Source organism: Callithrix jacchus, chromosome 2 (genome assembly GCF_049354715.1).
Source record: "Callithrix jacchus isolate 240 chromosome 2, calJac240_pri, whole genome shotgun sequence".
Taxonomy (NCBI): Eukaryota; Metazoa; Chordata; class Mammalia; order Primates; family Cebidae; genus Callithrix; species Callithrix jacchus.
In genome coordinates, this window is record NC_133503.1 from 20,285,210 (window position 1) to 20,310,551 (window position 25,342).

At 44.5% G+C, this 25,342-nt stretch overlaps 1 protein-coding gene across 4 annotated transcripts in view; it reads right to left on the reverse strand.

Annotated features, from left to right (window-relative positions):
- The window catches only part of ADAM19 (ADAM metallopeptidase domain 19), a 98,828-nt gene that overhangs the window by 56,627 nt on the left and 16,859 nt on the right, over positions 1-25,342 (reverse strand). For all 4 annotated transcript variants that reach the window (XM_078358614.1, XM_002744097.7, XM_035283385.3 and 1 more), the window contains one exon: positions 5,769-5,847. In XM_078358614.1, coding sequence (XP_078214740.1) covers positions 5,769-5,847 — 79 coding nt within the window. The remainder of the gene's footprint in view (positions 1-5,768; positions 5,848-25,342) is intronic.

The window sequence follows — 25,342 nt, forward strand, 5'->3', positions numbered from 1 at the left end:
TGATGTCATGCTGAATTAGAGAAGGTCCTAAATCCAGTGATTTGTGTCTTTCTAAGAAGAGGGAAGGACACAGAGACACACACAGTAAGAGAAGAAGGCCATATACAGATGGAGGCAGACACTGGGGTGACAAAGCTGCAAGCCAAGGAACACTAAGCATAGCCAGAGCCACCGGAAGATAGAGGAGCGCAGAAAGATCCTCCCCAGAGGCTTGGAGGGAGTATGCCCTGCCAACACCGGGAGCGTGGACTTCCAGCCTCCAGGACTGTGAGAAAGTAAAATTCCATTGTTTTAAACCCTTAAGTTTATGGTGCTTTGTTACAGTAGCCAGCGGGCCCTTTGCCCTTCTCTTCCACAGCTCTCGCAGCTCTTCCACCCGAATCCGGATCACACTTGATTTGGCACCTGTGCCCCTGAGGCCTGCTGCTGCTCGCCAGCCACGGTGTCTCACAGCTGTCAGAATTCCTCCATCACTACAAACAGCTGTGAGCACTAGCCCAGGCTAGCCCCAGGAGACACCATAATGAGCAAACAGAGTCACAGCTTCAGCCTTCGTGGGGCTTATGGTCTTGTGAGAGGCAGTCATTAATGAGAAATCCAAACAGATGTAATTACAAACCAAAAGGAGGGGCTTGAAATCAACATTTCACGTGGTGGCAGAGTGTTTATCAGTCAGGTAACCACAGAACTTAGGAAGCAAAGACGCACCGTGGAGCATGCTAAAGTGCTAAAGCAGACAGACGGGCACGACATCAGGACCATCTCCAACACATTGAGGAGTAACAACAAGAGACACATTCCTAGAGGCTTCCTCCCAAATAGGTCAAGAGAGGCACTGCTCAGAACAAAGAGAAGATAAAACCCTCAGGGGAGAGCGGGTTTTGAAAAGATTTCAAGAGGGACAGATGTAAAGCACACGCTTGCAGACACGGAAGCTTTCTCTTTTCCCCCATCTCAGGACCATGCTGCTTGCCGTTGCTTCTTTGTCCCCACCAGACAGGGATGTGACCCAATCCTCAGCTACCCCGTGTGTCTGTATTCTCTGGCTCCACCTCCCTCCCAGCTCTCAGCCTGAGTATAGACAAATAATTAAATTCAAGCATTTTGGCATAGCCAGGCCAGATTTAAATCCAAGCATAAGCAGTTGTACAACCTCTCGCTGACCTTCAGCATCTTTAGCCTCTACCTCCCAGAGTGGAGGTGAGAATATTGTATATAAAGGAGCTAGTAGAGTCCCTGGCCCAGAGTGGCAGGCAATAAACATCAGCAACCATATAATCATGCAATTCTCCTTTAACAAAGAACACGGCCTCAAGGGACCTGGAAGCCCTCCAAGAGGCTAAATCCACAGCCCTAGCTGTGCCATTGCTCCATCCTATCCAGCCAGCCATGCAGCCAGATCAAAGGATACAGGCCAAGCTGACACTCAATGCGGCCTCGTTCTCCAGACCACAGGTGCCCTTTTATCTGCAGGCAATCCATCGGCCAGTGATGTGGCTCCTCTGCCCACTCAAGCTCAAGCCGTCAGGAGGAGGGACAGAGCCAACCCCTATCTTTGCATCAAACTCTTCTAGACTTTAAACCAGTCAGATGCCACCCTTGAGAGGAGCACAAAGGAAAGTCACTGTGCTGTGATTGTGAAATAAAGTGTGGCAGGCAAAACCCTCCTTCTGGCCAGGATTCCAACTGCTTTCAAATGCCAGCCTGTCATGGGGCTTCTCTACCTGTCCCTGGGATCTGGGATTTTGGAGGGCCCTCATGAACACTCGAGTCCTGAACTTGGTCCTTAGAACTCAACAGGGAAGCCACAAACCCCATAGCACAGGATTATTCATGGGAAGAAAAGGGGCTGGGCCTGTGTGAGTTAAATGGGGCTCAGAGAAGTTGCAATAACAGAGAATAAGGAGTTCAGAAATGTTTATCAGCTACAGTTTCAAAACGCTGGTTAATAGAAAGAACAGAGGCCAGGGGTGGTGGCTCACACCTATAATCCCAGGACTTTGGGAAGCTGAGGCAGATGGATCATGAGGTCAAGAGATTGAGACCATCCTGACCAACATGGTGAAACCCCACCTCTACTAAAAATACAAAAAATTAGCTGGGCGTGACAATGCACGCCTGTAGTCCCAGCTGCTTGGGAGGCTGAAGCAGAAGAATTGCTTGAACCCAGGAGGCAGAGGTTGCAGTGAGCTGAGATCACACCACTGTGACAGAGTGAGACTGCGTCTAAAAAAAAAAAAAAGAAAGAAAGAAAAGAAAAGAAAAAAATACAAGAGAGAAAGAACTGAAACCCAGAAATGGCTGTGAAGAATCCCTGCACCTCTTCCTGTCTTTGAATGGATGCTAGGAGTGTTCATAGCTGCAGTGCTCTTAAAAATTGAGCACCTGACTTCTGCAACATGCTTTACAATTTACAGAGCTCTCACACACACTATCTCATGTGACAATGACACCTACAACTTACTATTAATAACAATAAGAGGTCAGGTGTGGTGGTTCACACCTGTAACCCCAGCACTTTGGGAGGCTGAGGCGGGCAAATCACTTGAAGCCAGGAGTTTGAGACCTGTCTGGACAACATGGTGAAACCCCCATCTCTGCTAAAAATACAAAAATTAGGTGGGCGGTGTGGTGGGTGCCTGTAATCCTAGCTACTTGGGAGGCTGAGGCAGGAGGATCGCTTGAATCTGGGAGGCGAAAGTTGCAATGAGTCGAAATCACATCGCTGCACTCCAGTGCGAGCGACAGAGCAAGACTGGCTCAAAAAAAAGAAAAAAAAAAAAAAGACAAACGATAAGAGCTAACATCTAACCAGGCATGGCGGCTTATGCCTATAATCCCAATGCTTTGGGAGGCCAAGACAAGAGAATCACTTACAGCCAGGAGTTCGAGGCTGCAGGGAACTATGATCACATCACTGCACTCCAACCTGGGGGACAGAGCCAGGCCCTACGTCTAAAATAAAAGAGCAAACATCTACCCAGCTCTTATTGCTTGGTGAACAACTTAGGCAGATTTTTTCCTTTGATTCTGACCAGTCTTATGAGGTAGGTATTATTATTGCCATGTCTTAAAGGGAGGAAATTGAAAGAGAGGTTCTAAGTCATTCACAAGGTAACACAGCAAAGTGGAGGCTGCAACCCCAGCAGCTTGTCCCTGAGCTCCATCCTCTGCCTCTCTAAGCAGTAGCAAAGGAGGAACTTGGTTTGTCAGAGTTCTTATCCCCAGCTTCTCTAGAACAAAGGAGGCAAGTTCCAGCCTACGCCTTGCCACTTACTGGTTATTTGAACCTGGGCAAATCACTTTTCCTCTTCTCCTCTTAACTGCCTCATCTGTAAAATGTGGGGTTGGAAGAGATGTTTATGAATTCCTCTAAAAATCAGTGATTCATCTTACCCTTCGACAGCCCTGTGAGTCAGATATCAGCATATCCAATTTACAAATGAGAAAACAACACGAGGGTGGTCAAGGGTAAGGGGATTGTTTAAGGTCCTATAACTAGTTAAAGCCAAGATGATAACCCTGGCTTCAGACTGCAAACCCTGTAAGGCTTCCTGTTAGAACATATTCACAGACCCATTCCCCCAGCCACCTGACCTCGATGGGTCTGTAGCCTAAAGGCCTGGCTGATGAGTCTTGAAAAGGTCCCCAGAACTCCTGCTACCCCAGGCCAAGTTTGGTAGTAGAGTGCAGTCCTCAACATTCAGGTCAAGGGCAGCTGAGTGGTTTATTCCATTCCCGTTTTTCATTGAGAGCTCAGCTCCCAAATGAGAAGTCTGACTGAGAACCCCATGGGCCTGAGTGGGAGCTTTGCAAGAGTCTAGTAGCAGGGGATGTAAGAAAACAATGAGTTGTCCTCCCATGGTTCAGCTAGGCTGTGCTTCAGTCAACGAGACCTTCTGGAAGGAGGGGATTCTGGGGATGGGGGGGGTTCTCTTCCGATTCTCTGTTTCTGAAAGGCCCTTAAAACATCTCTGCCTAATGCACAAGCTGAGAGCACAAAGAACAAGGAAGGACCAGTCATGAAGTCATTGCATTCCTCAGCTTCTCAGCCTGATGAGGCCACCCCGAGGGGGCTTCCAATGCAGAAAGCATGAGCTCATGGCAAATTTGTGGACTGAGACCCATTCTTGAGCTGTGGGTACAGAGTGGCAGGATCCAAACTCAGAGGAGGGTGTTTGAAGGAGGCTGTCATGGCTAAAGGCCTTCTAGGCATGCCTGTTCCCGCATCCCACCCTGCTTCTGGAGGCAGAGAACAGAGATCTCAAGAAGAGAGGAAAAGCTTTGACCAAGGGTCGTTGAAGAAGATGAAGTCACGGCTGGACAGCCTCCCTGGGGAGGAGAAGACACAGCCCAGCTTTGCTGCAGGCACTGGCCACACTACCAACTCTTTCCCCATCCAGGAATGTCTTGGTGAAGAAGGCAGCGCTGGTCTTCACATCCAGCCATATAACACAGCCCCTGAGCCACCCGGTTACTATGCTTCAGATCTCTCAGATCTATCAAAAACTGTGGCAAGGCGCAGTGGCTCACACCTGTAATCCCAGCACTTTGGGAAGCAGAGGTGGGCAGATCACCTTAGGTCAGGAGTTCGAGACCAGCTTGGCCAACATGGTGAAACCCCGTCTATTCTATACTAAAAACACAAAAATTACCCAGGTATGGGGGCAGGTGCATGTAATCCCAGCTACTGGGAAGGCTGAGGCAGAAGAATCGGTTGAACCTGGGAGGCAGAGGTTGCAGTGAGCTGAGATTGAGCCACTGCACTCCAGCCTGGGTGACAGAGACTTGCCTGTCCTGTATCTCTTTCCCCATCCAGGGGTAATCTGGAGAACTAATCTGAGCTGTTAATGACTGAGTGGCTAGTGTTATCTTGCTGGACACTTGCACTCCAGCAGCGATATTTTAAAGAATGGGCCCGGTAGAATACTCAGGTTCCACGGGAAGCTGCTGGAGGCATCCTGAGGCAGAGGGACTTCTGCTGTTCTCCACACCACACCTCCCAGCCTGTGTGCCTCAGTAGTCCATTACGTACTGCCCCAAAGGCAAAGGCCACCGCTGCTCCTGCCAGCATGTGTCTTCCCTTCTTCACCCCATCTCACCTGCCCAGATTTTGAGAATGGTCATTCGAATCCAGGGTATCTCAACTTGGGAACTACGGATATTTGGGGCTGGATAATTCTGTTGTTTGTGGGGGCGGCGGGTCTGTCTTATGCATTGTAGAATACAGATGCCAGTAGATCCTCCCTGCCAGTCACAGCAATCAATCAAAACTGCCTCCAAACATTGCCAAGTATCCCCTGGGGTCAGGGGAACACCATTGGTTCTCCTGGTTGAAAATCAATGTTCTGAGCCTAAAACTCCAATAGGCATCCCTGTAAGAAGAAATAATCAAATGTCTAATTGGATGAGAAGACAGGATTATGAGTAAGTAATTCCTTTCACTAAAACTTTTGTTAGTATGTAGGTAATTAACATAAAGCAAAGAACAGGTATGTTTTACAATAATTTGTATCAGTTGTGATCAGATGCAATTACCCTAAAATAGTCTATATTTCTTTAGCCATTTTAGTCAGCAAAGGAGGAGGAGGAGCAGCTATGAAACATCAAATACGTGTTTTGCTTCTCTTGTTTGCTCCCTTGTTCTAAGCTTGGGGGAAACACTTCCTTCAGAGGAGGGACCAACTCCATCAGGCAACTCCTCTGTCCCTAGGAGTGGTGCCGGGAGAGGACAGCTGCTGGATAGACACTTGTGAACCTGAACTTACCTCCGATTTCAGTGTGGTGGTTTGAGGGTTGCCACGTGAAGTATAGTGGGTTTCTGTGTAGGAAGGAGCAAAAAGTTGCCTGCAAAAAATGAAAAGAGACATTATATCATAAGTGGATGAATTCCATCTCCTAGCAACAACAACCAGTGATTTTAACTGAACCGGGAGGACTATCCCAAGCATCTCCATGCAAAAGAAATGGGCAGCCACAAGGGGCTAAGAGACAAAAAGGAAAACCAGAAGTTTGTTATTAACTTTACATTGAATGTAAATTAAGTATAATCTATCATCACTGTGGGAACATCACTCCAACTAGATGGAATTGACAGAACTAAAGCAATGATTTAATGTTTGTCTGGGTCCTGGAAAACACACGTGCAAACACAGGCAAAATTTCCCAGGGCCTATGAGCCCTATTGTGTACCTTAGTTGATTTTTCCAGCACTGGATCTACCAATTTTTAGTATCTGCAGACCAATTTTTCTTTAAGGGAATACCTCTTCTCTGATGCATATTTTGGTAAGATTGTCATTCACGGTGTCCTACTTGGCCCTGGCCAGTGGGTGACCCGTGCTTCAAGTGAAGCCAGTGGAGTGATGCTGCCAGGTCTGAATGGATGGAAGCCATGCCTCTGTTCCTCTGTTCCTGCTACAAGGGTTCCCTAAGCTGCTGCCGCCTGCCGTTTCTGACACCCAGCGGTTCAGATTCCCTGAGACCTGGTGATTCTGTATGTTACCCTTCCCGTAAATTCCTTTTTTTCTTTTCTAAACGTGGACATTGGTTTCTTTCTTGCAACAGACCCTTTGAAATAGAGGTTAAGAATCCCTCACCAAAGGCAAGGCAACTCCAAGAAATGTTCTTAGAATTTTCTCTAAAAGTTAAAAGAATAACGTAAGAGCCAAATGGATGTTTCATCTATTAATAGTTCAGCCACATTAAAGGCAGGATTGATCCACAGAATGTCAAGGTGGGCCAGGCGCAGTGGCTCACGCCTGTAATCCCAGGACTTTGAGAGGCTGAGGCAGTCAGATTGACTGAGATCAGGAGTTCAAGACCAGCCTGGTCAACATGGTAAAACCGTGTCTCTACTAAAAATACAAAAATTAGCTGGGTGTGGTGGCGGGTGCCTGTAATCCCAGCCAGCTACTCGAGAGGCTGAGGCAGGAGAATCGCTCGAACCTGGGGGGTGGAGGTTGCAGTGAGCCAAGATTGCGTCATTGGACTCCAGCCTGGGCGACAAGAGTAAGACTCTGTCTCAAAACAAAAAATAAACAATTGGAGAAACAAGTACCCGTTATTGGTGGTGATTATCTTGGGGGTTGCAGAAGATGTTCACAATATAAGTTGCATACTTCTGAAGTTGGTTGACTTTTAAATTAACCATCAGAAAGGTGTTTTGAAAACTGAAAATCTAATTTAAAACAGCTCTTAAAAAGCAGAAAATGTAGGCTGAGGCCAGCACAGACAGCCAAAGAACTCTTCAGGGATAAGTCAGGTTTTGAAAGAGGTGACATTTTCCAGCAAGAGAGGGTCACTGTAGAGGGTCTCTAAAATCCCTCTAGAGTCACTTCCAGCTCTAAGTTTTGGGACTCTCCCCGCTCTCCCTCCAACCCCAGTGTATGATCAGAAGGCAAATGCCACAAGAATTGTCTCCTGTACTACATTAAGGCCTTCCACATCTTGCCTTGGACAAGAAGAAAAGAAGCCCAACAGGAAAATGTAAAAATGAAGCAAAGCACAAACCCAGCTTGGTGAAGAGAAATTCTCATTCACACAGAGACTTAGGGTCAGTGGCTAACTTGCAAGGATCTGTCTCCCAGTCCTTTCTGTTCCTCCTTAGCATCTGACTAGCCCAAGAGTTGAGGGAGGAGTCACCCATTTGTCTGAGTGAGAAAAACTGTAAGCCTCATGAGGGGAGTGGCCAAGCAGTTCTGCTCACTGGTTTATGTCAGTGCTTAACATTTGTTCAGTGAAAAACCCTCTTAACTAATTACTGAATGAATAGATGGATGAGTAGTTCAGTGTACCAAGAGCTCAGAGCATGGTCTGGACACTGGAAAACTGAACTTTTGATTCCAGCTCTGACATGTACCGTCTCTATAGCCATGAACAACTAAATGCACGTTTCTGAACCTTTGTTTCCTCCTATGCAAAAATGAGAACAATATGCTCATTTGATAAGGCTGTCATGAGGATCAAGTGGCACAAAGCGGAGCTGGGTAAAAGTTAGTAACAATCATTATTGCTTTCAACAGGCATTATGACAGAAGAATCCAGGAAAACGGATGGAATCCATCAGTTTCTTCTAACTTCCCCCAGCCATGGTCTCTCCAGTACATCACTTAAGAGAAGTGGTAAAATACAATTTGCTCTTTCCTACAGCCCATTTCCTGGGTCTGCTTTCACAGATGGTGCCATGTCAGGGGTTCAGAGTTTAATGGTGTCAGTGGGGAGATGTGAATTTTCCCACAGAAAATGCACTCCTGGTAAAAACATTCTCAGCCTCTTCTGAGTCTTAGCAAGGGAGAGAAAAAGAATCATTCATCCAGGGACATTACCCCATCATTATAGGACTCTCTGAGCCTCGGCACTGAAAGGAACCCTAGAAATTATATAGTCAAACCCCAACTATACTGTAAGCTCTCCAAAACAGGGAGCTTGGTGTCTTTGAAGGCTTCTCCCCAGCCCCCAGCACCTAGCAGGCAGGCAGTACATGTGCATTCTGTGAATGAGTAGATGAGTGAATAAACTCGCAAACAAATGAATGAACCTTCTATCTAGTGCAGCAATCTGCCAGATAGCCATTTGCCACTGGACACCTCCAGGGACAGGGAGCTCCTGAGACTATCCACTCCATTTCTGACTACATATGGTAGTTAAAATTTTTACACTAGACGAAAAACTATTCCTCTGTCCCTGGCACCCACAGGCCTTCATTCTGGTCTCTGAATCTACATGAAACAATCCGCTTTCCTCTTCTACCTAATCACCCTTTCTGAAGCAGAGTATCAGCATCATCTAGAAACTAGTTAAAAATGCAAATTGTCGGGCTCCACCCAGACTCATGAATCAGACAGAACTCTAGGGTTGGGGTCCAGCCATCTGTCTGAACAACTCTGCAACTCCCCCAGGTCAGGTCTGTATACGCTCATGTGTCCAGGTGCTGCTCTTAGGACCAAAGGATGCTGCTATCCCACAGAGAGGAGGGCACATGGCCACTGAGCAGCCCAGCTCCACCCAGCTGCCCCATTCTCTGACCACATCTTGTTCTCATCTCCTCCCTGACAAGGGGCTGGCTCAGCAGACGGCAGGAAGCCGTCTCTCACCACTGGATTGCATTCGGATTTTCAGGAAACGACTTGTGAGTGATGTGCATCCAGGAAGAGAAAGGACTGTGCGAGATTTCCCATTCCGCCCACTCCTTTCTAGCTGTAATAGAGAAGTAATTTCTGCTGTACCCTGCTGCCTCCCGCTCTGTCTGCTGCATGCTTAGGAGCCCACAGACCGGCAGAAATCAGTAGGACACTCTGCCACGTCTCGGCACCGACGTAACAGTAGCCAGCACTAGCATTGAGCAAAATCCAGGTCATTTAGATCCCAAAGTCCCTGAGCAAAATCTGTGTCTTCAGACTCCCACCTAGGAAAATAAGCTACCCCCAAATACTGGACCTAAAACATTACGTCACTCTCTAAGAAAGAACTGGAACCTGTACAAGCAGCCAGGCCCCGAAAGTACACTGCAGCCTGAAAACAGCTTGGACCCATCGCACCTAAGGCTTGTTAGCTTCAAACTCAGGACAATCCCTTTAAGCTCTATTTATCATCAGACAAATTTCAAATGCCTCTCTATGCTAAAACACCCTCTAGAGAGGAAGGAGCAGTGACACTAAAATGAATTTGCAAAGCATCTTCTGGGAGCTCAAACTGTCTTCCTCCTGCTTCAGATAAGCAAACCAGTGAAGATAAAGTGATAACAATTTCCAAATTACCTTGAAAACTACCCTTCTGCAGACAAGCTCAGCATAGGCAAGCAACACTCTGCTCATATAAGCAGCAAGTTTTGCTGACACCTCCTTTCCCTGGATCTTTTTCTATCTGATTCTTCCAAGAGTCTCCAAGTATTTATACCCTGATGCCTTGGGAGGTCCTGATCTGCTGGTGTCTCTTATGTCACCAGGAGGGTCTTCATCCCGTCTGTTTTAGTAACAATGTCCTCACCATGAGACTTAGCGCAGCAACTGTACGACACCCAGAAAGACTGTTAACAAATACAAAATCCCCTCCCTTCTCTAGGGAAGATTTAACAAATCTGCATTTTAATGTTTTTTTTTTTTTTTTAGACGGAGTCTTGCCCTGTCATCAGGCTGGAGTGCAGTGGCATGATCTCGGCTCACTGCAACCTCCGCCTCCCAGGAATCAAGCAATTCCCCTGCCTCAGCCTCCTGAATAGCCTGTCTACGGTTCTCTGGGCTTTATGGGAAGAATGTGGCTTTGAAAGATGTACTGCTTACAATTAATTAGGGCAGCCCTTGTTCCACTCTGTAAAATCAGATGTTAACTTGTAAAAACTTAATAAGATACAAGAGAAATGCAAATATTTCCAACTAGCAGAAAAAATAACCTCAAAGGTTATGGTTTCACAGCCCCTAGGATATTAACTAGTTTTGTATCTAATTTAGCAATCTTATCTTGGTGTTCCTTTTTTCATTATTAAATACACACCCCCCCACACAAATACGTCTTAGTTTCCCTTATCCAATTTTAAAACAGTTTTATCATCTTGCTGGTTCCCCCATTAACTAGATAAATCAAACTTGGAGAAGTGCTCACTGTGCATTTGTTCAAAAATTGCTTTCACGTGAGCCACATAATCCCCTCCATTTTCTAGACTGCAAAATGAACAAACTAATAATCACCATCAGTATCACAGCAATGCTGAGGATCAAATGAGAAAATACATTCAAATCCTGGCTCTTATAAGTCGTGTGAGTTCAGGCTGCTCAGTAACTTCTCTGTGCCTATGTTTTCTCATCATGAAATGAGGAGAATGACGAAATCTACTTCACATCTTCACATCCTGTAAGATGTTAGAATAGTGCCTGGCATATAGGAAGATGATATGACTATTTGTTAGATAAAATGAACAAATGTGAAAGAATTACTTGTAAAGTAGAAAGTATTGGTGCTTTACATGGGTTGCTATCATTTTCTCCAACACTAGCTATATACACACTTGGCAAAATCCTGATCATTGTTAAATCTAGGCAATGGGCGTCTGAGGTTTGTAATACTAGTCTCTCTCCTTTCGGGTATGTTTGTAAACTGACAATTTTTTTAACTATATAGGTGATACGGTGCAAATCACAAACTACACAGCCTCGGTTTCCCTTTCTGTCTAACAGAAATGGCAATGCCCAGGACAGACAGGCACTGGAAAGTGTCTCTGAAAAGTAGAGTCCTATTCTGCTGTCATGGCCTGTGCTAGTCTATATTTGGGACAAAAAAAAATTCAGTGAGTATTGTTTTGTTTTCTAAGATGCTGAAGGAAAAGCAGGGAAGAGACAGCCAGAGCTGCTTCAGAATCAAGATTTCTGCATCAGTACTCACTCCACCTCTGACTCCAAAGGCATGGAAACAAACCAACGTGCCAAAGGCATGGCCCCAAAGCCAAATAAGGGACTGATGAGTCCAGGGGCCTGCAAACAGACACATTCCTTTTTGAGGGAATAGAAAGGCCAAGGAAGGGGAAACTTTGAAGGTTGTTCCTAGTGTAAAAAATTGGGACCTCCTCCTATCCAGGGACTCCCATGAATAAGCACCAACATTGCCAGAGGACCAGCTTTGGAAGCAACATTCGGAAGGCAAAATGGTGCCATGCAGAAGCCTGGCAAAAGGCCAACACGACTCAGTATGTTTTCTTTAACCTCCTATTAAGGAAGTTTCCAAACAATGTGTTAAGTCAACACTCCCTGTCACCAACCACTTCCCATGACATCTTCTCCCAGTCCCTGCAAGACCTGGCACCCTTCCGACCAGCTGCTGGTCCTGTGTTTTGCTTTTTACGTTACATACCAAAGGATGTTTGGATGAGCACCACTGACTCCTTTGGCAGCAGAGTCTTTATTTAATCCTCTTCATGCCTCCTGCCTGGCTGCCCTATGAAGATGGATAACCTCTCTGCACAAATAGAGCTGACTTCTTGGAATCAGGCAACTCAACTGGCAGGGGCCTGAGGGGCCCTCAAAATGGCTCACCCAAGAAGAATTCACAAATTTGTTTTCCGGTGTCCTGAATAGCCCATTGGAATTAGATAAGAGCAGTTCGGGGAAACGAGGTGCTACCTTTAGTATTTCTGAGAAAAATTTAAAAGCGAGCATGGTGAGTAGGAGCAACTTCTCTAGCAACCAGTTTTTGGTAAACAACCACAGTGTTTATCAGATCAGCCAAGACCACAGAAAAACCTACAGAGAAGGGCCAACGCAAGAGGGTATGAGGAAGCGGCCATTTCATAAAGAAAAACAGTGTAGATAAGACACAGGGGAAATGAGGAGAGGGACCCTCTGAGATCATTGGAGCCGTGAGAATATGCTTAGAAAGAAGAGAATAAGTGGACCACTCACTGAAACAAACAAACATAACACAGGTAGGTGAGGACCACAAACCAGCCTGCTACATGTAGATGTTTAGCCCTTTTTAGCCTCTGATTAAAAACTTTCATAAACTTGCCCAATGTTTCTTAGCATACTAATGCACATACCACACCCAAAGCATGAGTCAAGGATGTCAGAACTTGGAAAGCCCTCCTAGATCATAGTGGATACCTACTGTTGGAGCCTGCCCAGCATCGATGCCACCTTCTAGAGACAACAGTAGCCGATTTGCCTTTAAAGAAATACTCCCCTCTCATTGCATTGCTGACTAGGGCACCTGGAGTCAGTCAAGGTCCCTGCCCTTGCCTGGCCAAATGACTGGTTCCTGATATGCCTGGAGAGTCCGATCTCATCCCAGAATTTCAAGATGATAATATATGAAGGGATCGTCTATTCATTCTGGGATCTCAACCTTTCCAAACCTTAGTTCTTCAACTTTTCCCTCATTCTACGTGTTGCCCTATATCCTTTCCAAAAAGATTTTTGAGGAGAAGTGAGGGTTAGTGTGTAAGCTACAGAGTCTACTGCAATGAAACATTATTTATATATCACCCTCTCTGCCCAACCCTGCTTTTACAGATGAAGAATGAAAAAGAGTGAAAGCAACTTGCCCAGCATCACACAGTTATATTTTGTTTCTAAACCCATCATCTCAATAAACTACAGTAAGCTAAATGTTAGTAGTAGACAAGCCAAGAGTTGGGCCATCCAGACACACCCAGAAGGCAGAGAAAGGCTATTCATGCAATCTCATGAATAACTGCATATTAAGCAGTGTAATGTGGTACAAACTGCAGGGCACATGGCATTGGGAGGCCAGAGTTTCTCACAGCTTGATTTCATCACTATTTGCTGGTGGGGTCAGTACCTTTCCTGAGCATCAGGCTCTGCATCTGCAAGCCCACTTGCTCATTTCACAAATATTTATGGAGGTCAGTGATGTGCAGGCCCTGTGCTAAAGGATGGGGCTTCAGCAGCCAATGAGGCAGGTCTGGGTTTCCTGCCCTTCTCCTAGCTTGGCACCTGCAGCTCCTGAGGGCTTGGCAGATGCTGACAGACCATATAGAGGGCAGGTGTCACCTTACGGTCCCCAGAAGGGAAGCCACTGCTTCACAGCTCATCTTTCTTCCTTCCTTCCTGTAACAGCTGCAAACTGGTGTGGTAACCAATTTCCAGTTTCTCCTAACAAGCTGTCTATACAGTTATGGAGGAGGGGGGGGTGTATGTGCACACACATGTGGGTGTGCATGCGTGTGTGTGTGTGCATGTGTGTTTTGAGGGCAGAGAGCAAGGCCAGTCTAGGGATCAGGAACTAAGGATACTCACTCAACATGGCTGCTCTCCTTTTCCAAATCCATATTCCTATCATCACATTCCTGAGAGGCCAGTTTGACCTCTGCATTCTTACCCAAGCCCCAAATCCCAAGCATCAGTCAGTCAAGAGATAAAGAGCTTCTAGAATACAAAGAACCTGACATCCCTTCCAACAGTTAGATCACCCTTTTCCCTGGCACTCCAGTCTCCCTCCAAAGGAGTCCCTTTCCATGACTTTCCCTTCCTTTCCCCAGCAGGGGGGCTTTGGGAAAAAAAAAAAACCATGCTTGATATAATGCAGCCATTATAGCCCCTTGGCCCTTCTGGCCCTCTCCCCAGGGAGACTGATGCAAGAAGAGAAAATGTGGAGACTGTCGGTTTTCTGCAAACTTGCAACCTTGGGTGAAAGGAGGAGGAAAGGGGGGAAGTGGGACACATGGGAGCCATGGAAGAGGCTGGAAAAGAGCCATAAGTACAGAAGTCATAAAGACAGCATTTCTCCTTCAACTGGCTGAGGAAAGTCCGGCCCAGCTCCTCCCACTCAATGATATCATTGTTTTCAACAAAAGCTGGTTTGAGAATCCCTAGAGAGGTCCCCACTGAAGCCTCCGCTGCTGGAATGGGCAAAGGTCTCACCAGTTCCTAACAGACCAAGTGCTTCGAATTTTACATAAGGAGGAAAAAACAGAGAAAACCAGGGAGGCACAGATTTTGCCTCTGCTGGGCCTGTCAGCATCATGGAAAGAGTACAGGACACTGCTTTTCACATAGGTTTTATTATTGCATCCCAAGATGATCTTGTCAAGTTGGTGACTAGGAATTATGACCTAGTCTAATTAGTCTATTGAGTCTCATTACCTATCTAATGAGGAAACTAAAGATCTGAGGAAAGAGGTGGCTTGTCCAAAATCCCACCACAAGCTAAGGAAAACTCCAGGGACAGACACCACCATTGCTGTGGTTTGATTGTGTCCCCCACCAAAGCCTGTGTTGGTAACTTAATCCCCAATGCAACAGTGTTGGGAGGTGGGCCTGATGGGGGGTGATTAGGCCATGAGGGCTCCACCCTAATGAATGGATTAATGCTGATTATAAAAGGTCTTGGGGCTGCAGGTCTGCTCTCTTGTTCTTTCTTTCATGTGCTCTCTTGCCCTTCTGCCTTTTACTATGGCTAACATAGCAAGAAGGCCCTCACCAGATGCTGGTACCTTGATATTGGTCTTCCCAACCTCCAGAACTGTAAGAAACAGATTTCTTTTCTTTATAAGTGGCCCAGTCTCTAGGATTCTGTTTTGCCAATGCAAAATGAATGAAGTCAACTATCCTGCTACTTATTCAAGTTAGAACCTTTAGTCTTACCCTTGAAACCATCCTCTCCCTCAGCTCACATGCAACCCATTTCCCAGCCTTCATGATTCTACTCTATAAACATTTCTGGAATCTGTTTTCTTCTCTTTATATCAGCTACCTCCTCCCTAAATTAGTTCTTCTCAAATGCACTTTGGATGCTGTCACTATGTGACTTATAAAATATTCTTCATCTGCTTCCCATTGCCCTCTAGATAAAAGCTCAAACTCTTCAAGGCGCCTACAAGGCCCTTTAAGGATGCACCCCTGCCTCCCTCACCAACTTCTCTCATCATTTCCTTCCTCCTGCTCTCTAACTATAGAGAACTTCTTTTCATTTTTAATGTCATTCTTGCCTTTGGGCCTTTGATCCTGTGATTTGTGCTGCTTGGCACATACTCCCTATTGTATGAGCCAATTCTGCCACACTCTCCACACCACCAAACTCCCTGTTTTCTTTACTTCCTCCTAGCAGACTTCCCATCCCCCCAGTAAAGGGGAAGTTCCCCTTTTCCCTGTGTTCCTACAGTACTCTCTACTTCCTCCCTCCTAGCAGGCCCTGTGTTTAACTATCTGTCTCCTCTACTAAGTTCTAGGCCCCATGATAGCAGAGACTATTTTGATCACCATTGATCCTCCTGGGAATACCCAGGACCTATCCCAGTGCCTGCCACATAGTTGGCACTCACAATATGTGTTCAATGAAGGAAGAGAAGAAAGGAAAGACATAAATTAGGAATTCTCAATGAGTAGTCCAGAGCTCAAGCCCAGTACACTGGGAAGAGTCTTGCCAGAAAAGCCAGGGATTCTCTGACTCAATACCTGCCCCCAGTTGATTTTGTGCAAGACCTAGCAACTTGCCCCAGAGTACCCAGAAGACTATTCACTTAGTTTATTCAAGGGGTCAGCCAAAGTTCTGTGTATGTCACTGAGTCCTAAACAGAGAAAAAGCGATCCTTACTTGCTCAAAATCAAATATATCTTCTGGGTGAAATGTAAATGTAGTTTTACTTTCAGGACAGAATCTGTCCAGGGGCCACATTGTCAGCCTCCTCTCATTTGTCTCCAGTATAGTCATGCTCCACTGCCCCAGCAAAAAGGCTGAAGAGTTGGGAACACCCTCCAATTTCCGAAGAACCTAGATGAAGAGTTTAATCACATCCTCGGAGCTGGGAGAAAAGAGAGGGCTGAAAGGGCCTCTCCCTAATCCAAATGTATATCCATAAATTCACCTGCATCCTGCTTATCAGCCTTGCATCTCAGTAGGCTTCCCCAACTACACAAGTTGTGAAGAAGTCATCACTGCCTTGTGCTCAGCCCCTTCCAATCCACAGGTTCCATCCACCCAGTACACCTCCATCCACTTGGTTCGGCCCAAATTGCTCTTCAGTGGGGAGGGGTGAGAGGAAAGCTGCTTCTCATCCAAAGTGTAGAAATACAGCCTCGCTTTAGCATGCACTTCAAGTATGTTTCCTAGAAGTAGCTCACCTACTTCCCTGACCACACGGTTCTACATGAGGCAAGAGAACCCAACTCAAAGTGAAAAATGGGAGAATTTAAATATTGAACTCTATGCCACTCAAATCTCTGGTAGCCCACCAGTGGAAGGAAAAGCAACCCCTTCCCTAACCTCAACATATCACTCTTCTGAATTCAAATGATTTGGGTAGTTAGGGATACTAAATTCCTAAAAGATTAGTAGCACTACAGTTTTAGGTTCCCTTTAACCCGGACCAAATATTTACATATTATCTTCTCAGTCGGAATTCCTTTCTCATTCTCCATTCTTCTCATCTCCCTCCCTCATCAAAAGCCTCCCCTCATTCTACAAGACAGTATTCCAAGTAACCCTCATTGGGAAAGGTTCCCCTCTTCCCCAGGCACTAATTCCCTTTCCTCTTGCCGTTGCGGTACTTTACTTTCAATTCCGTCATGTAAATTTGTAAACCATCGTAGATTATGCTGTTTGCATGTGGTTTTCTCTCCCACAGAGTCTAAACTGCCAGAATAGAAGGATATCCTGTTTTCATCCCTAATCACCACAGCACCCAGCACAGGACTTTACACAGAAGGGCTCAATCAGTATCCCCTGAAATCAAACTTGTAGAATGGAGAAAAATTAGCTTAAGCTAAAAGGCAGATCTATCAATTAATGAATGGATTAGCAAAATGTGGTGTATCTACACAATGTAATACAATACAGCAACAAGAAGAAATACTGAAACATACTGCAACATGAATAAACCTCAAAAACATTACCCTAAGTGAAAATAGCCAGTCATAAAAGACCGCTTATTGTATAACCCCATTTAGATGAAACATCCAGAATAAGCAAATCTAAAGACCTCGGATTACCAGCTTCATAGGACTGACATGGGGTCGGGGAGAATGAAGAATGACTGTATTTGTTTGCTAGGACTACCCTAACAAAGTGACACAAACCAACTGGCTTAAAAATCGGAAGTTTATGTCACACAGTTCTTGAGGCTAAAAGTCCAAGATTAAGGTGTCGCTCTCTCTCTCCAGGTGCAAGGGAAGGGCTTATCCCAGGCCTCTCTCCCGGCTTCTGAATTAGCCTATGGTGACATAACTGTAATCTTCACATGGCATTCTCCTAGCATGTGCGTCTATTTCCAAATCTCCCCCTTCTGAAAGGACACCGGTCCTGTCGGATTAGAGACCTGCCATACTCCAGTATGATCTCATCTTAACGAAATACATCCATAACTCAATCTCCAAATAAGGTCACTTCGAGGTACTGGAGTTTAGGACTTCAACATATGAGTTTGGGGAGCCATTATTCAACTCATAACACCGCCAATGTTTTCCTTTTGGAGTAATGAAAATGTTCTAAAATTAGATGATTATGATGGCTGCGTGACTTTGTAAATATACTAAAACAGATCCAATTGATACTTTAAACGAGCGAACTATATGTTATATAAGTTATATCTCAGTAAAGCTGTTCCGAAAAAAAAAAGACGAGAGAGTTTGGGTTTAAAGAGTTTGCCCAAGCTCAATAATCAACTCAATGGTGTGTTTGTGAAAACAGGATCTCTCAACAAGGGCAGTGAGATATAAACTTACAGGGGAGCCAAGGGCAACTTGCCTTTATATATCCACGTTATAAGTAAATTCTCTTTGACTCAGTGAGGAGTATGCAGTGACTCATAACATCATTCTCTCTACTCTGCACACTTGATAATTTTTCATTATAAGAAATTGTCAGAGTTAATCATGCATACACATAATATAATATCAGCCAGTCGTGAAAATGATATGATAGTCTCATCAATGAGTGGTGGGAAAACTGGATATCCATATGCAGAAGAATAAAACTACACCCCTATTGCTCATTGTATACGAAAATCAAATCAAAATGGATTAAAAACTTAAATCTAAGACTTCAGGCTGGGCATGGCGGCTCATGCCTGGAATCCCAGCACTTCGGGAGGCTGAAGCGGGTGAATTACCTGAGGTCAGGAGTTTGAGACCAGCCTGGCCAACGTGGTGAAATCCTGTCTCTACTAAAAATACAAAAATTAGCTGGGCGTGCTGGTACGCACCTGTAATCTCAGCTACTCGGGAGGCTAAGACAGGAGAATCCATTGAACCCAAAAGGCGGAAGTTGCAGTGAGCTGAGATCACACCACTGCACTCCAGCCTGGGTGACAGAGCAAGACTCCGTCTCAAAAACAAAACAAAAACAAAAAATCTAAGACCTCAAACATTAAACTGCTAGAGGAAAACATTGGGGAAAATCTCCAGGGCATTGGTCCAGGCAAAATTTCTTGAGCAATACTCCACAAGCACAGGCAACCAAAGAGAAAATGGACAAATGGGATCACAACAAGTTAAAAAGCTTCTGAACAGCAAAGGATACAATCAACCAAGTGAAGAGACAACCCAAAGAATGGGAGGAAATATTTGCAAACTACCCATTTGACAAGGGTTTAATAACCAGACTATATAAGGAGCTCATATGACTCTATAAGAAAAAAAAGTCTAATAAGTCAATCAAAAGAGGCCAAAAGCTTTGAATAGACAAGTCTAAAAAACAAAAAGGCATAAAAATGGCAAATGAGCATATGAAAAGGTGCTCAACATCACTGATCATCAGAGAAATGCAAATCAAAACTAAAAATGAACTGGGTGCAGTGACTCATGCCTGTAATCCCAGCACTTTGGGATAGATCATTTGAGGTCAGGAGTTTGAGACTAGCCTGGTCCACATGGCAAAACCCAGTCTCTACTAAAAATACAAAGTACAAAAAAATTAACCAGATGTGGTGGACTGAGGCATGAGAATCACTTGAATCCGAAAGGTGGAGGTTGCAGTGAGCTGAGATTGTACCACTGCACTCCTCCAGCCTGGGTGACAGATCAAGATATCTGTCTCAAAAAAAAAAAAACAAAACACTACAGTGAGATATCATCTCACTCAGTTAAAAAACAGGCAATAATCAATGCTGGTGAGGATTTGGAGAAAAGGGAACCTCTGTGCACACTGTTGGTGGGAATGTAAGTTAGTACAGCCACTACGTCATGCTACGATATGATCCAGCATGGTATACCCACTGCTGGGTATAGACCCAAAAGAAAGGAATCAGTTGGCAGGGTGCGGTGGCTCATGCCTGTAATCTGGAGGCTGAGACAGAAGAATCGCTTGAACCAGTAGGCAGAGGCTATGTGAGACAAGATCGCACCAGTGTACTCCAGCCTGAGCGACAGAGTATGACTCTGTCTCAAAAAAAAAAAAAAGAAAGAAAGAAAGATAGAAAGGAAATCAGTATACTGAAGACATATCTGCACTCCTGTGTTTGTGGCAGCAGAGTTTACAACAGCCAAGATTTGGAAGCAACCTAAGTCTCTATCTGGGATGAACGGATAAAGAAAATGCAGTACATATGCAGTACAATGAAGCACTATTCTGCCTTATAAAAAAGAATGAGCTCCAGTCATTTGCAACAACATGGGTGAAAACTGGAGATCATCGTGTTAAGTGAAATAAGCCAGGCACAGACGGAAAGACAAATATCACATGTTCTCACTTATTTGTGGGATCTAAAAATTAAAATAATTGAACTCATGGACATTGAGAATAGAAGGATGGTTACCAGAGGCTGGGAAGGGTAGAGGGGTGTAGTGGGGAGATGCGTTTAGTTAATGGGCATACCAAAAAAAAAAAAAAAAAAAAATAGAAAGAATGAATAAGACCTATTATTTGATAGCACAACAAGGTGACTATGGTCAGTAACTTAACTGTACATTTTAAAATAAGGAGTATAATTGGACTGTTTGCAACTCAATGGATAAATCCCTGAGGGGACAGATATCCTTTCCTTCATGAGATACTTATTTCACATTGCATGTCTGTATCAAAATATCTCATGTACCCCATAAATATATACACTTACTATATAAGTACTCACAAACATTAAAAAAGGAAAAAATAAAATTACTGAGGTTTGTTTTATGAGCTAAAAAGTAAAAATAAAACTTCTAATTAATTTTTACAAATATGATAAATGTACACAGATACATATTTCTAATACACTCGATCAGCTGTATAAATGCAAAATGGTACATTCAGCCTTTGGGCAGGTATCTATGGAGTGAGAGGTGCAACCTATTAAAATTTAAAAACATTTTAATCGTGTCCTCCATAGGATCCTGTAACTCTACATCTAGGTATCAGTCCTACAGAAATACTTGCAAATGTGCTTAAAGATTATGTATAATCCTATTACTAGGATTATTTGTAATAACAAGAATTCAGAAACTTAACTGTCAATTAATAAGGAAATTAATAAATTTTGATTCACCCAATCAGTGGACTCCTGTGCCACCATTTAAAAAACCAAAGAAAACAGGTTTATAAATGTGCTCATGTGGAAAGACACTGAAGACAAAAAATAAAAAAGCAAATTATAAAATAGTATATAAGGTACTATACCATGCATTTAAAAACTCTATAACTTGTTTAATTTTTCTCTGAAGTTTTATTATGAAAAATATCAAACACTCCAAAAAGTTCCTATGTAAAATGTTTTAAATGTTTTTATAATGCCCATGCTATAATTCCAAATGAAAAAAAAATAGGTTACAAAACCAAGAATATAGTATGATTTCATTTGTATAAATATACATAGGGATTTTTTTTAATCTACATAAAATATTAAGTTCCTGGTAAATGCTCACTCCCTCAATCCCAGCTATTGTTGTCTGAAGGTAAACAGCCCGATGATAAAGGGATCCCCAAACCCAAGCACTCCCTACATCGTCTAAGTCCACAGCTTCCCTTAGTTCCGACAAGGGTCCATCTAAGGCCAACAGGGCAGTTGACAGCTTCCTCCCATTCATTTTACCCCGTGCTCCTGCTGAAGAGCAGCCAGGAGAAATAAGCTTGAGACAAAAGAAAACCGTGGACATCCTTCCTGGCTGCACAGGCAGCCCTGGCTGCGGGTCCCTGGAAGGGGAGCCGGAACCAGTGAACAAATCCCAACCTCATATCCGACAGTTCAGGGCCTCATCTGATTCTGCAGGCACAGAAAAGAGGTACAGTTTGGCCCACTGGAGAACACGGCAAAGCTGTGTTTTCAAGATCCAATTAGGTCAAACTGGGCATTGCCGAGAGCAGAAGCAATTTCCTCCCAGGGGCAATGGGTTTTAAGGTCAACTCTTCTTAATTACATTTGGAAACCAACTCAGGGGAATTCCCTCTGACTTCATTCTTAAATGTTTTTCTGACCCTGCAAAACACAAATAACAGTGTCTATTTATTGTGCTCTCATAGTGCACCAGGCACCATGTAAATCCTTTAAGAGCATTAAATTACTGAATTCCACACACATCCTATGAGGTCATTATCCCCATCACATAGATAAGAAAACTGAGACACCCAAAGGTTGAGAGAATTGCCAAAACTTACACTCCAGGAAGTGCAAGGAGCAAGGTTTGTGACCACAACTGCCTGTATTATAGCATTACATTACACTGACATGCAAATTCTAACCAGGGCCTGGGAAAGGTAGGAGGAAAGGGAAGGGAGAGAGTGGAATAATGGAGAAGCACCTGGCACAGTGGCTCACGCCTGTAATCCCAGCACTTTGAGAGGCTGAGGCAGGTGGATAACGAGGTCAGGGGTTCAAGACCAGCCTGGCCAAGATAGTAAAACCCCGTCTCTACTAAAAATGCAAAAATTAGCTGGGCGCGGTGGCAGGCACCTATAATCCCAGCCACCTGGGAGGCTGAGGCAGAGAATTGCTTGAATCAGGGAGGCGGATGCTGCAGTGAGCCGAGATCGTGCCACTGCACTCCAGCCTGACAGAGTGCACTCCAGACAGATGGAGCCGCCGTCTCAAAAACAAACAAAATAAAATAAAAAATGGAGAAGCAATGCCAGTGCTAACCAAAGAAGAGCCCAGAGCATACCGAGCCAGGACCGTGCATCCGAGAGGGAATATACTGCCCCAGTTAAAAGCCTGGACTTGGGAGTCAAACAGATCTAGCTTCACATCCTGGCCCTGCCCTTCCCACCCATGTGACTTTGCGCAAGTCACACTGTTGCACACCTCAGGATCCCCCCTGCCAAACAGGGCTAATGCAGGAATCTACTCTTCACAATTGGTTGTGACAACTGAATGAGATGGCCCATGTAAAGACCACAGTAGAATGCCTGTTACACAGACATTGCCTACATTTTAGCGGTCACCATTTGTTTGTATGTGACCATCATTCCTAGTTCTCAGCGAGAAGTTCCCTAAGGGCAGACAGAGCGAATCGAAGAACATGACCCGGAACTTAGGAAATGTAGATAAGCAATAACCACACAGATTATTGCTCAATATGTTTTTTTCTCTTGTCATTTTCACGGGTGAAGAAAGCTGCAAGGGCCACATGTCACGGCTTGCATCACCAAAACACTTGAAAACATTTGTTCTGGACTTTGCATTAATACAAATTAGCATGTATTGAAAACCTGCTAGCTATGTGCCAGATGTTGTAATAAGCACACTGTAATACATTATGTCCTAACCGCACAAACTCTATGTGTATGTTTCCTGGGGCTAGTGTGTAATACATTGCCACAAATTTGGTGGCTTCAAACAACAGAAAGTTGTTTTCTCACAGCTCACAGCTGAGGAGGTCAGAAGAATGCAATCAGTATCATTGGGCCAAAATCAAGGGGTCAGCAGGGCTGAACGCCCTCTGGGAGAATCTGTTCTTTGCCTCTTCCAGCTTCTCCTTGGCTCGTGGCTGCACCACTCTAATCTCTGCTTCTGTGGTCACATCACCATCTATAGTCAAATCTCCTTCTGCCAAATACACTTTGGATTATATTTAGGGCCCATCCAGGTAATCCAAGATAATCTTCCCATCTCAAGATCTTTAACTTAATCATCTGCAAAGATTCTTTTTTTGCTATATAAGGAAACACTGTCACACGCTCCAGGGATTAGATTGTGGTTATCTTTGGAGGGGAGAGGGTGAATTTTTCAGCCTTCCACACCCTGCAATGAAGGTAACGATGTATCTATTTTCTATGTAAGTGGTATGATGTAGTAAGAGGCAGGCAGGCCTGAGTTTGACTCCCGGCTACGCCCAATATTAGGTAAATTACTTAAACTCCTCATGTTTGAGTTTCATTATTAAAGGCAGACAACAATATCTCATTCAAAGGGTTGCCATGAGGATTAAATAAGACACTGTGTGAAGTGCCTGTTCCCAGGCATTCATTCTCAGCAAATGCTCACAAAGCAGTATTATTATTGTTATTATTTAAGACAGGGTCTGGCTCTGTCAATCAGGCTAAAGTGTGGTCGCATGATCTCAGCTCACTGCAACCTCCACCTCCTGGGCTCAAGCAATCCTCCCACCTTGGCTTCCTGAGTAGCTGGGACTACAGGCATGTGCCACCATGCCTGGCTAATTTTTGTGGAGTTTGTTTTTGGTAGAGACAGGGTTTTGCCACGTTGCCCAGGCTAGTCTCAAACTCCTGGGCTCAAGCGATCCACCTGCCTCAGTCTCCCAAAGTGCTCGGATCACAGGCATGAGCCACTGCACCCGGCCAAGTAGTATATTATCATGAATACAGATGAAGAAGTAAAACCGACTTAACAAAGACCACCTAACCAGGAAGTGTCAGTATCTGGAATTGAATCAGGGTCTCTGGCACCAAAGTCCAAATCTGTTCTACTCTATGGACTAGGATGTTTAAGGTTTGTGTGCACGTGGCTTTAAAAACAACACATCTAGGCTATTTCAATTTTGGATGCTCTCTGATGCTTCCGGCAACTATATCATGAACCTATATCCCTTCAGATCACCAGCCTTATTGCTGAGCCTGCGCTTAAGCAACGGACCCTAAGAAAGTGATATCATGTTTACAACAATTTAGAAATAATGGTGTTTTAGTACATTCAGGGTGCTAAAACAGAATAGCATAAACTGGACAGCAAATAAGCAACAAATTTACTTCTCACAGTTCTAGAGTCTGGGAAGTCCAAGATCAAGGGATCAGCAGATTTGGTGTCTGGTGAGGGCCCTCTCTCTGGTTCATAGATGGTAGCTGCTAGTGGTGTCTTCACTTGGTGGGAAAGGTGAGCCAATTCTCTGGGGTCTCTTCTATTAAGGCACTAATCCTATTCACCAGAGCAGAGTCGTCATAACCTGATCCTCTCCCAAAGGCCCCACCTCCTAATACCATCGCCTTGGGGACTAGGATTTCAACATTAGAATTTGAGGAGAGACATAAACATTCAGTACTTTGCAAATGGGAGACCCTGCTTATGCAGGGGTGGGGCTGAGAGTTTGGCTTATACAAAAATCACGTCAGATTGGCTGGCAATTCATTTGTTCTGCAACTCCAGGCATTTGGGACAACATGGGAACTGCAAATGAAATCATTCTCAGTCTACAAAGCTACAATTAGAAACGACATCTCACACAGGACTACCAGGTCTCTCCGGGAAGACGTGCCTCGCACAACACTTGGAATTTAAATCCACTCATACATTCAATGCCTTCAGCGTCAACACAGCAGGGTTAAATCAGTTCTTGATACTTCCAAAGAATGTTTAAAGAAAATTTCAGACAGCACAGGCAGCGCTCATCAAATTCTTGTGTCCCCACCCATTCATCCATCTGTTTCCTCAGCACAGGTCTCCTTGGGTTACACAATCCTAGCCACAGGGAATGGGGAGCCCAGCTGCGTGTAGAGTTTGGAAAAACATTTTGAATACTTTAGATCTGCCAAATACT